Source organism: Phaethon aethereus (assembly GCF_964289735.1).
Source record: "Phaethon aethereus genome assembly, chromosome: 18".
NCBI lineage: Eukaryota > Metazoa > Chordata > Aves > Phaethontiformes > Phaethontidae > Phaethon > Phaethon aethereus.
The window spans coordinates 6,717,092-6,727,692 of NC_138594.1; the positions used below are offsets into that span (position 1 = coordinate 6,717,092).

The 10,601-nt window shown below is 50.5% G+C and overlaps 1 protein-coding gene across 1 annotated transcript; it reads right to left on the reverse strand.

Moving 5' to 3' along the window:
• Positions 1–979: 979 nt before the first annotated feature.
• TSEN54 (tRNA splicing endonuclease subunit 54) lies at positions 980–9,977 on the reverse strand (the record flags this gene model as incomplete). The annotated part of the gene is made up of 11 exons (XM_082008319.1): positions 980–1,130; positions 2,225–2,341; positions 3,066–3,126; positions 3,672–4,306; positions 5,446–5,544; positions 5,896–5,948; positions 6,260–6,358; positions 8,282–8,365; positions 8,510–8,573; positions 9,666–9,824; positions 9,949–9,977. 11 exons carry the CDS (start codon positions 9,975–9,977, stop codon positions 980–982), a joined length of 1,551 nt encoding a protein of 516 aa, XP_081864445.1.
• Between the last annotated feature and the right edge of the window lie 624 nt (positions 9,978–10,601).

Sequence of the window (10,601 nt, forward strand, 5' to 3'; positions counted from 1 at the left end):
AAATTTGGTACCTGGATATCCTGGTGGAAAGCTCCCACAGCAGGGCCTGGAAAGCAATGATGTCCTCAGTTTGGAGCACAACAGCCATAGGGCTGGAAGGCTCATGAAGAATTTGTAGCTTCTTTCTTTACTCAGGGATGTCTCTCTTGCAAAAGAAAAGACAAGGATCCACAGCCAGGAAAGAGGATGTCAGGCTGAAATAGTGGGCTGCAGTACAGCCCTGGTGAGACTATCAGACACAGTGTGCTGGTATCAGTGGCCAAGTTTTAATACGGCATAATGCTGTGTGGCCAAAATGCGTGTCAGCACAGCTGCTACAACATGAGGCTGGGGCGCCATCTGCAATGCTCTGGAGCTTTCTGTGACCTCTGGCTGATGAAATGGCTTTCAAGGCACGGTTTCCTGCTCAAGTGTCTGGAAACTTTACTCTGGGTGGCTGAGTTTTACGGTGGTGCCTTTTTCAGATGAGAATCTGATCTGACGGTTGTTGGCGCAGCTGAATGACAGAGGCTCAGGACACCACCACTGATCTGATCAGCTTATTCTGTCCGTGATTGACCTGAATGACTCTCCAACCACACAGCTGGTGTAGCACAGTGGTTCTTAACATGTGACAAGAGGATCACCAGCAAAGTGTTTTCTAATGGTCCACAGGTTAGCCAAAGATGACACAGAAAAGGCAGACTAGTGGTCCATGAGATGAGAAAGCTGGAGAACCAGCGGCTTCAAGAACAAAGTAGTGTGTATTCCAGTCCAGAAATGCCCAGCTAAGCCACACACACCTGTTTGCCGTAAATTTGCTGTTATGCCCGAGCCATCTGGTTGAGTGAAGTCTGTAACAGCAAATAAAAGTGGTCAACTACTCAAGGTTCCAGTTATCACAGGCTCTATTTTCTGTAATATTTTGTTAATCAAGAAAGCAAATCCTGAGTAAAGCTCTTCCCTTTGTTCCATACCATTTCTGCAAGTGACAGCAACTTCAGTGATTAACATCAACTGGCAGCTTGAACTCCTTTAGCGAATAAAAGGCAATTTCTCCATGATCCACCAGCGCAAAGACCACCGGGATGTCTCCACTCTGATACGTAACCTGCTTCAAAGCCCGAAGGGATGGAATCTGCTCGTCAAAGCTACAGAGAGGAAAAAAAAATATCCCACTGCTCTCAAAGCAAGAGGAATAGAGACAAAGCTGTCCTGGCCAACTATCACAACAGCTCACTTTGGTCTCTTAGGAGTTGGTAATGACTTTCCACACCCCTTTCAGTCAAAAGCAGGCAGCTGCCAGCCCTGAGAGGGTTACGCTGCATGCCGGGAACTGGGAGCTGTCAAATCCTTTGCCAAAAACAAGGGCAACTGCATGCTGCTCCACGCTGTGCCTGTTAGATGCAGCTCACAGGGCTATTGGCAAATTGCCAATCCAGTGCAATCTTAATACTTTTGTGCTAGGAAGATCTTTAGGTTGCTGGGATCAACATCTAACCTGCTTTTCCCTCCTTTTAACTCCGCAGTCTGTTTGCTAGTAAATGAAAATATTTATAAAGCAAGGATCACCTTACTCATGGCAGACCTTTGTCAAACTGCATTACCACCTTTGTTGCCCTGGCTACTACAGCTGCAGAGAGTGGAGGAGGGACAGTTTTAGTATATATGAAAATTAGAAAAGGCAGAGACTGAACTTTGTACCTGCCTGAGTTCAAGTATCAGATTTTGGATCCAGCAAGAAAGGGGACACTTATCCTCTCTTCATACTGATCTTAAAGTCATATTTGATAAAGATCAAAATACTAAACCCATGGCTCTGAGCCTGCAGCAAGCTCTGGAGAGGTACATCTCTGCAGAAATCTATAGGGATCTGCACTGGCTGAGGATCCAGGTACCATACGGCTCCCTGAAAGACTGAGCTCTACAGGAGTTTCACAAGCACTGCATAAATACAGCTGTGGCTTCTTGTTCCTGACTCCAGCAATACTCAGACACAACCAGCAACCAGATGACCAGAAAGTGTGGGCTAAGTGCAAGGGCTGGGGGAACTGTCAGCCACAGACTCCAAGAAAGGAGGAACTGAAAGAAAAACAGAATAATACTGGGCAGGACCACCCTCAAGGGAGGCACTCTGATGATCTGTAAAGCTCACAAGATGCTTAGTCGTTTACAGACCATTAGGACTTCATTTCTGCAACAGCAACCACTATGTTTTACAACACAGTGCAAGACCCATGGATACCTCCGAACACACATCCTGACATATGGCTTCCCAGGGTTTGTCTTCTTAAACTTGGCCACAGCATCTGCTTGATACACGTTGAAGTCTATCTTCATGCCCTCTGGGTCCTCCTGCAGCCTACAGAAGAGAGAACACATCCCTATACCTATGGAATTGAAACATTGTAGGGTATAGATACAGCAGAGGAAAGAAGGAGCAAAAGCTCTTGAAGCCTGGTTAGTTTGGGCCCTTTGAAAGGCTTCATTCTTCAATGGACTGACCCTGTAGCTGTTCTAATTACTTTCCAGATCTCTCCTGTAGTCAGACCAGAGCAAGTTCCCACTCCATATCTGCCACACTCCCTTCTCTGTAGACCCCCTTGCAAGAAGCACCAGCAAGAGATACAGAAGCAAAGCATTGCTCTGCCTACAGAGACTACACACAAACACGACAGACTCTTTGAGGCAAGAGTGGAACCACAAGTCCCAAAACCCAAGGTTTTATAATCACTGGAGCACATTCCAGGGGTAAGGCACAGGTAAAACCCAACCAAATCTCTGGGGAAGATTACCTGGCTGGGTGCAGAGAGGGAACAGCAGGAAAAGAGAGCAACTCCAATGTTTTAATTGGCCTGGAATGCCCTAGCTCTGCTGCTGCAGGACCTGGTACTTCAGAGAAATGTCAGCCCCCTCACTACAGAAGCAACAGAGTCATGGAGCACAGCGCTGGATTCTCTCTGCATCCTGGATGCCGGGCAGCTCCCAAACTGCTGCTGTGAGCATCTCCCAGACCTCACAAGCAGGGACAGTCACAAGACATCCCCACTTCCTAACAGCTACGAGCTGGCTGGCTGGATACTAACCGTGAGGCTCCATCCAGGATGTGGGAGGGCTGCAGCACGCTGATCTGCTGGAGGAGCGCAGCTGGAGGGAGAAGGAACAGGAAAGGATCAGACCAGCTATTTCTCTCCCAGGGCACTCCAAACACTCCACCACCACCCACAAGCCTTCCTCCTCCAACAATGGCTGGCAGCACCACAGTCACCACTGGCTACTTCAAAGACCTCAACTTCGTCTCCTCCCAGCGCACAGCCCAGAACACCCTGCAGTTGCTTTGCATCTTGCTGGCCCTGATTTCACATGCCTAACAGCCTAGCAGGAAGGACTGCAATACAGTAGGACATGGGGAATGGATTAGAAGACCTCCCAAGGCCCTGTTTATCCTGGCACTTGAGTGGGCTATAGAAAGACAAGGAAAGGCAGAGGACAAGCTTTCTTCTCTCTTCCCATGTCCATGGCTGGGCTCCTCAGTGCCTGCTTTGCCTAGGCCTTCTAATGAGATTCTCCTTCTCAAGGTACTGTCGCCTAAACTGATGTTCAGCTTCTCCATATCATCCCTTTTGCTGTTGCATACCAGGTGATGTTTCAGAGTTGCCAGGGGGTCCCTGTCAAGTTCCCAGAGCCACTACCTGATGAGGTAGCTTCATCTGGCCGCAAAAGCGGTGTGACAGCTTGGTCCCAGAGATGCGGCGGTTGTTTCCAAACCCTCTGCTGGCTCCTCTGCTCCAAAAGGGCTTTGTACTCCCGCCAGTTGGAGCAGCGTCTCACCTCCCGGTCAGCATTGACACTGCTCTTGTACCTGCTCTCCCTCTCTCGCTGCTCCCTTTCCTTCCGTGACAGCTTCTCCTGTTTCTGATTGATGCACGCGCACCAGCAAGCTGCATCAACCTCCCTCCCCAGCACATTCTCCGGCAGGAGCCCATTGTCAGGTGAGGGCAGATGTGTGCACAGCTGGTCTGGGGCCATGTTTGGCAAGATGATGGTGGTAAAATCCCAGCGGGGTGCATGGGTGCCAGTGCTGCTCTCCTTGTGGTCTCCAGCCTGGCTCCTGGAGGGGCTCAGGGAGTCCTTTTGTCCAGTATCAAGAGGAACTGGGTTTGACTCCCCCTCTCCACTGCCAGCATCTGATTCCTTTGGCTCCTCTGACAAAGGCTTTTCATCCATGGGAAGGCAGTTGGAGTCTCCACAGTCATCTTCGGCTTTTTCAGAGGTCCCTTCAGCTTCTGGAAGGTCCTCAGATACCTTATGTTTCTTCTCATGTGACCTAAAAGACAGAAGCAGCAGCAGAAGAGACAAGGAGAGTGTGTGGTGGAACTTTATTGCCCTTGAATCCTGCCTCCTCGCTGCTAACAGGGAGAATGAAGTCTGCCAAGTCTAAAGGAAGGACAGCAAAGGTGGCAGGAACCCCCAGACAGGTCTGCACACCCTTGACAACAACCTCTTGGCCGGATGGAGGGCAATTGCTTGTGTAACAAAATGAGAAGGGAGAAAAGCAGGCCAAAAAAACAAGCAGTGAATACCAAAGGCAGAATAAACTTCTCAGCAGTCCTGCATAAGGCTTGGACTTCAACACCCAGGAGAATCCCAGCCTTGATTTGTATAGACACACGTTCCCCACCTGCCATGCAACCTCCACACAGCCCATATACTGACTCAAACACCTCCACATGAACATGAGGGACTTCAGCCAAATCAGCACAGGCCAGGCAGAAACCTTCCTGCCAGCACCTCTTACTGGTATGAGATTCAGTCCCTGGTCCCAGAGAAGATGGAGCAATTCTTAAACCAGCAGTTTTATCTCCCAGTTCCAAATATTTCCTAAGTCCTCAGGCACTGATTTACTTGTTAACAGGAGAGGACTTGCAGACCAGTCTTGTCCTCTCTGTTTCTTAAAGGATGATGCCACCTACTGGAAGCTGTCACAATTATTAGCAAAATTACTAATTATCTCAGCTTCTGTTTGCACTTTGGCAACATCTAGAGGCCATGTGCAAGGATCAAGACCCAGCTATGCTCTCTGCTGCACAGTCTTAGGATGTAAGGTGCATTGAGGGGGTGGATAAGTGCAAGATGCACACTGTGGTGTCTGCACTCCCTCAAAAAAGAGCAAGAGGAGACATCTGGTAAGTGTTTCTTCTACACTGATCTCTGCCCTTCTATTTTGGCATCTCACCACTGCAGCCGGGAGGCTCAAGGGCAGTTTGCCACTATCAGACCTGCATGAAGTACAGATGTGACGAAAGGGCACACTGCAAAGAATTCAGGGAAAGCACTGCACTGCTTGGGGACAGCCAAAAGCAGCTGTGCCAGACAGGTCACCCACAGCACAAAGGACTGAGGATGCTGTTCCCAATCTGCAGAGCCTGGGAGAAGATGGAAAAAGGCTTTGGGCCACATCCTTACCGGGGGCTGGAACTCCTCTTCCTTTTGCGATGGTGTTTCCCAGAGCTCTGGCAGTGACTTTCCAGGTTCAGTTGCCTCTCGTAGGGAGACAGGACAGTGCTGTAAGGAGACACCAACATAGAGGCTGACAGCAGGGCAGGAGAGTGAAACTACCCTTCTGCTCAGACCCCAGAATACAGCAACAAAACCTTTTCTTCCAGGCACAGAAAATCCACAAGCAGGACCAGGATGGTCCTCAGTTCATGCCCAATTTCATGTTCCCAATCACCTCCTCAAGAGGGAGGAGCAAGGAAGGGTAGAGAGCCACTTTTAGCCTTTAATCCTCCCAAGAGATGGAATGCAGGATCAAAGTCCTCTTCTCTGTCGTTCCACTGGGGCCATGCAGTGGGCACAGAGCTGCTCAGGATCTTCAGAAAGGAGAAAGGAGCATGGAAAGAAAAAGCTGGTTACCTGGGGTCGAATCTCAGTACAACATAACCCAGTTGCTTCAAGTGGCTGAACACCTTCAAGCAAAGGAAAGCAAGAGGGTTAAATGACTACCCTAGAACCAAACAATTTACCCAGTTGTAGCAGAACTGAAGTAAACACAATGTGGCACTGGCAGAGGAGAAAACACCAGGGTTAAGACCCAAAGCAAAGGTGGGGAAACAGGAACTGATCAGCTGGAAGAAGGTGAGCGGGAAAAAGCTGAGAACGTCTCCCCTTCCCTCCCTAACCACCTTACTCTGCTCTCAGCCACTGGAAGAGGTTGTGTGGCAGAGGCTTGGGGTCTCTGCCTTCATTGTCCCTGCAATAGCTGTAGGTCCAAACACACCTGGTAATGTGGCAGGCTCATTGCCTCCTGGGACAGCAGGATCTCGTAGGCTTCCTGGATTGACAAGGGCAGATCTCTGTAAAAGAGCTGAACAGAGCCCTGCAGGGCAAAAGTTTGGTGTTGAGAGAATCACAGGGAACAAATCTATCCAAGCTCACACCAGTCTCTTCCCACCCTCCTTCACATGATATCTATGCCTCCCCATTTGCCACCTGGATTACTTAGAGTCCCTCTCTCATCCCCAGTTCCCCCATCACCTGGTTTTCACAGCAAAGCAAGAAGTTCCCACCCACAGCTGTCAGCTCCTGCTCCAGCACTGCATTTGTTCAGAGGATGCAGCTGGGAGTATGATGCTCAATTGTTAAAATAATCATTGCTTTGGGAGATAATTTCCTTTAACTTTGATGATTTTAGTGATTCAAGGCAAAGCACAACTACAAAAACATTTAGGACCAGTACAACTGTGAGAGCCAGAGCAGATGAATTGATGGCATCCTCAGAAGCATTTACTGCAACCCCAGTGATCCCATAGGTAGCTTCCCCAGGCAGTAGCAACCTCCAGGAGGCAATTCTAGGCTACATATCTCCCCTCCCCGCCTTTTTTAAAATGTGCTTACTCATAAAGAAAACAAAACACTAGGAACCACACCTCTCCCATGGGATGAGCTGAAAGCATCTAACAGGTCTTTTCTGCTTCTGGGGACAGATTTCACACTCAGCAACCGACTAAACAATTTTCTTGTCATCAATTTGTTTACAGTCTATTGTTTGTCAAATTGCCAGAGGTAAAAGCGCCTTACCTTTGCAGTTGGGATTTAAGGGATGGCATCAGATGCCTATAATCTGATTAAGTTTTGCTAAGGGGAAAAAAGCTCTCCTTTATATCAGTGCATCTATTCTACTGGTAACAGGCTTCAGTGGAGAGACAAAAAAATCTTCTCTACAACAAAGAAATCCAGCTGAGCCCTAACCAGCATTTCCGCAAGCAGAGAAGCACTGAAACCAACCTGGTCTCACTCCCCTGCCAGCCACGTTTAAATTTCTTTCTGCCATATACACTGGGCAGAGATGCCAAGCAGCAACCCCAAAGATCTCTGCTTAAGTGTAAAGCATGTACAGCGCTGGCTGATAAATAACCGCCGCCCATGCCAACCACCTTCACACAGAGAGATCCAAATTAGTGCCTAAATGTGGCCCTGCCAAGCTGGACAGAGTTTCACTAATTCCTATCAGGTTCTTATTGAAGCACAGAAAACTGTGCTAATGAACTTGCAAACCCTGTCGTTGCAAAATATGTAGGATACACTGGCTAAGGGAGGAAGCCAACTTATGCCCGAGAAGGCACTGACCAGTCTCAGATGTCCTTATTAACTGTACACCAGTTCTGAGGAAAAGGATTTCTCAGTATCAACTCAATTAACTCCTGCAAGGAACAGAAGATAATGGTTTCATCTGGTTTCCAGAAACTCCCTGAACGGTAAGTTTTCCTGGACTGTGGAAGTTCACGTCCCTACACCTATAGATTTCGGTAAAGAAGTAATTGATATATAAATGTGTTTCAATGCCCCCAGAGCAAGAAAGTAGATAGAGACCTCAGAAAACTTTTAACATGCTCCTCATGTTTCTCTCATTCTGATAAGAGAGCTGACTTATCAGCTGTACTAACAGAAATTTGGATCAGCTAAAACTCTCCTAGTTTCTACTGTCATGTTTGACACAGGAGTGGTCAAACATGATACCAGCTGGATAAACTGGCCACTGAGCAACTAACACATGCTGTCAATGACACAGCGGCTGCTTTGGAGGACAACGTATGAACCCATGGCCTGGAGACAAACAGCTCCATCAGCAAACAGTCTAAGAGACAATTCCTTGAGAACCAGGTCTTTATCAGCTGCTTGAACTGCAGCAGCGACCAACACAAGTCAAGTGATTTCAGACTTCAGTTTAAAGCAGCTACAGTTCCTCCAATCATTCTGGAGGGACCCAATGCCCCCATCCACGCACAGGTATCCTACTTACACACTCCAGCAGGTACAGAGCTTCCTCGGGCAGCAGGCACTGTTTGCCACGCTCTGTGAACCCCATGGTGTGCCAGAACTTCCCCTGGAACAGAAGCACAAATCCCTGATGGGCTCTGGCTGTTCCCTGCTGACAACCAGGCTCTCTCCCATTTCAAGAAGCAAATTAAGGAATCCGCAAAGACCAGCAGGAGATGATGACACTGAGTATCCTCTGTAACAGACTCACCGCAGGAGACTGCAGCTCCACGATGCCCTGTCCTGGCTTCCACTCAGCTTTCACCAGACTCCCCCTGAGAAGGTTAAAGGCTTATTATTACTACTGCAGAGGTTTATTATTACTAATGTGTCCTACACTCAACTCCTATTGTAGCAACACAACAAGCTCAGGAAGGTGTCAAAAGGCAGCAAACTTCCAAGTGGCATTTTTACAGGGTAAGTAAGGCCTTCGAATGACATCATCCTCTGGATCTAGCAGTACCAGCTGAAGACCTATAGGGTCCACTTCCTCTACATCTTTAGTCAGTAGTGCAATTTCCCCATCTGAAAGGAAACCTAAACCTACCCAGTTGCCCTCCCATCCTGAGAGTCTCCAGTGCTGCCCCAGACACGTATTTACAGATGTATTTGAACAAAGCCGACTGTGACAACAGTGGAAGATAACAGTGCACGCTGTCTGACCTGCCTGTCTGCTGAAGGTCACCAGTCTCTAATTCACACCCAGCGGTATGACTTTATGCGAATAGTTTCTGCTGCTGCTGACCAGTGCAGACAGAGTAACTGTTACCAGAAAACACCAGGCCAAACAGGGAAAACACATGCTGAGAGGTAGCGTGTGAAAGTCTCCCACGAAATGATAAGCTCCAGAGACTGGTAGCACTGTTGAAACCACCAAAACTGATAAACCAGGGACACTGAGAGTCAGCCAAATCTGCACAAGGCCACACATGAGCATCAACAAGGAGCTGTGTAACTGACCATGCCCAAGGAGTCAGTGGCTGCTATTTGCAAAGGCTATGGGATTATGCGCACAGCTGAGAAAACTACGTGCCCTTTGAGGGACTTTCTGAACACACACCTTGAAGCCAGTGGTGTGCCGGTATCACCCTCTGCCCCTGAGGGAGCAGCCGGGGTGTGCCCCCTGCTGCTGCTCCCACCAGGGCGCTGTGAGCAGCTGAACTGAGGGAATGGGCAAGGGAACTTACTGTGCCAACATCTGCTGGCTATTAACAGCTCCATTCTACTACCACCACCTGAGCGGACAGCAGCTGTGCCCAGAGCTCCCCGACGGGGTCCCTCCCGGGGAAAAAGGAGTCTACAACCCCGTGCTCGGTGGCTTAGCACAGCCCTGCGACCCCCGGCCGCCCCCAGCCCCGGGGACTCACAGCCGCTCCACACGCTCCTCGGAAAGGAGCCGCCACTGCTCCTCCCGGCAGAGGCGCAGCTTCTCCGCTTGCTCGGCCGAGCCGTCGGGGATGAAGTCCTTCTGGCCGCCGGGGCGCTGAGGGGCCTTGCGGCCGCTGGCCGCCAGCAGCTCCGCCGCGCTGCGAGACGGGAAGCACTGTGAGAGGAGAGCGCCCCGACTCCCACCCTGCCCGGGCACCAACCCCCGGGGCCGCGGCACCGGCGCAGTCCCGCCGAGGCCTGCCCGCCCGCGCGGGCCATTACCTGAGGCGGCGCGAGCCGCCGGCCTCCATGGGCGCGTCGCAGGAAGCCGCTTCCTTCCGCCGCCGGGCCCTAGCGCCGGTGGAGCGAGGCGGGCGGTAGCGCGCCCCCTAGGGGCTCGGAGGGCTGCGAGGAGCGGGCACCGGGCAGCAGGGGCGAGAGCGGCCCGCGGCTAGCACCGAGACACATCAGGCGTGCAGCGGGCCGCGCATCGGGCTGCGTGCGGCACCGCGCACAGAAGCCGGGCACCGGTGGGTGCACTGGAGTGTGCCAGGGCTGCGCACCGAGCTTTGCCCCAGGGCCGTATCCCAGGGCCCTTGGAGTGAGCTGACTTCAGCTGCTGCCAGCCACCCACCCAGCTGCTCTCACTCCCCCTCAACAGCCAGGGGACAAAGTAAAGTGAGACATGGATCAAGATAAAGGCAGGGAGATCACTCACCAATCACCATCACAGGCAAAACAGACTTGACTCAGGGAAAATTAATTTATTGCCAATTAATATTAGCCCCAGGCATGGATACCTGCTCTGCTGGGGATACCTCCAGGGAAGAGCCAGCTCCAGCACCTGGACCGCCTCTTCTTCCCCACAGCCTTTTTCCCTTAACTATACTGCTCACAGAGCCATCTCTCACACTTTTCCCCCTCACTATCACACT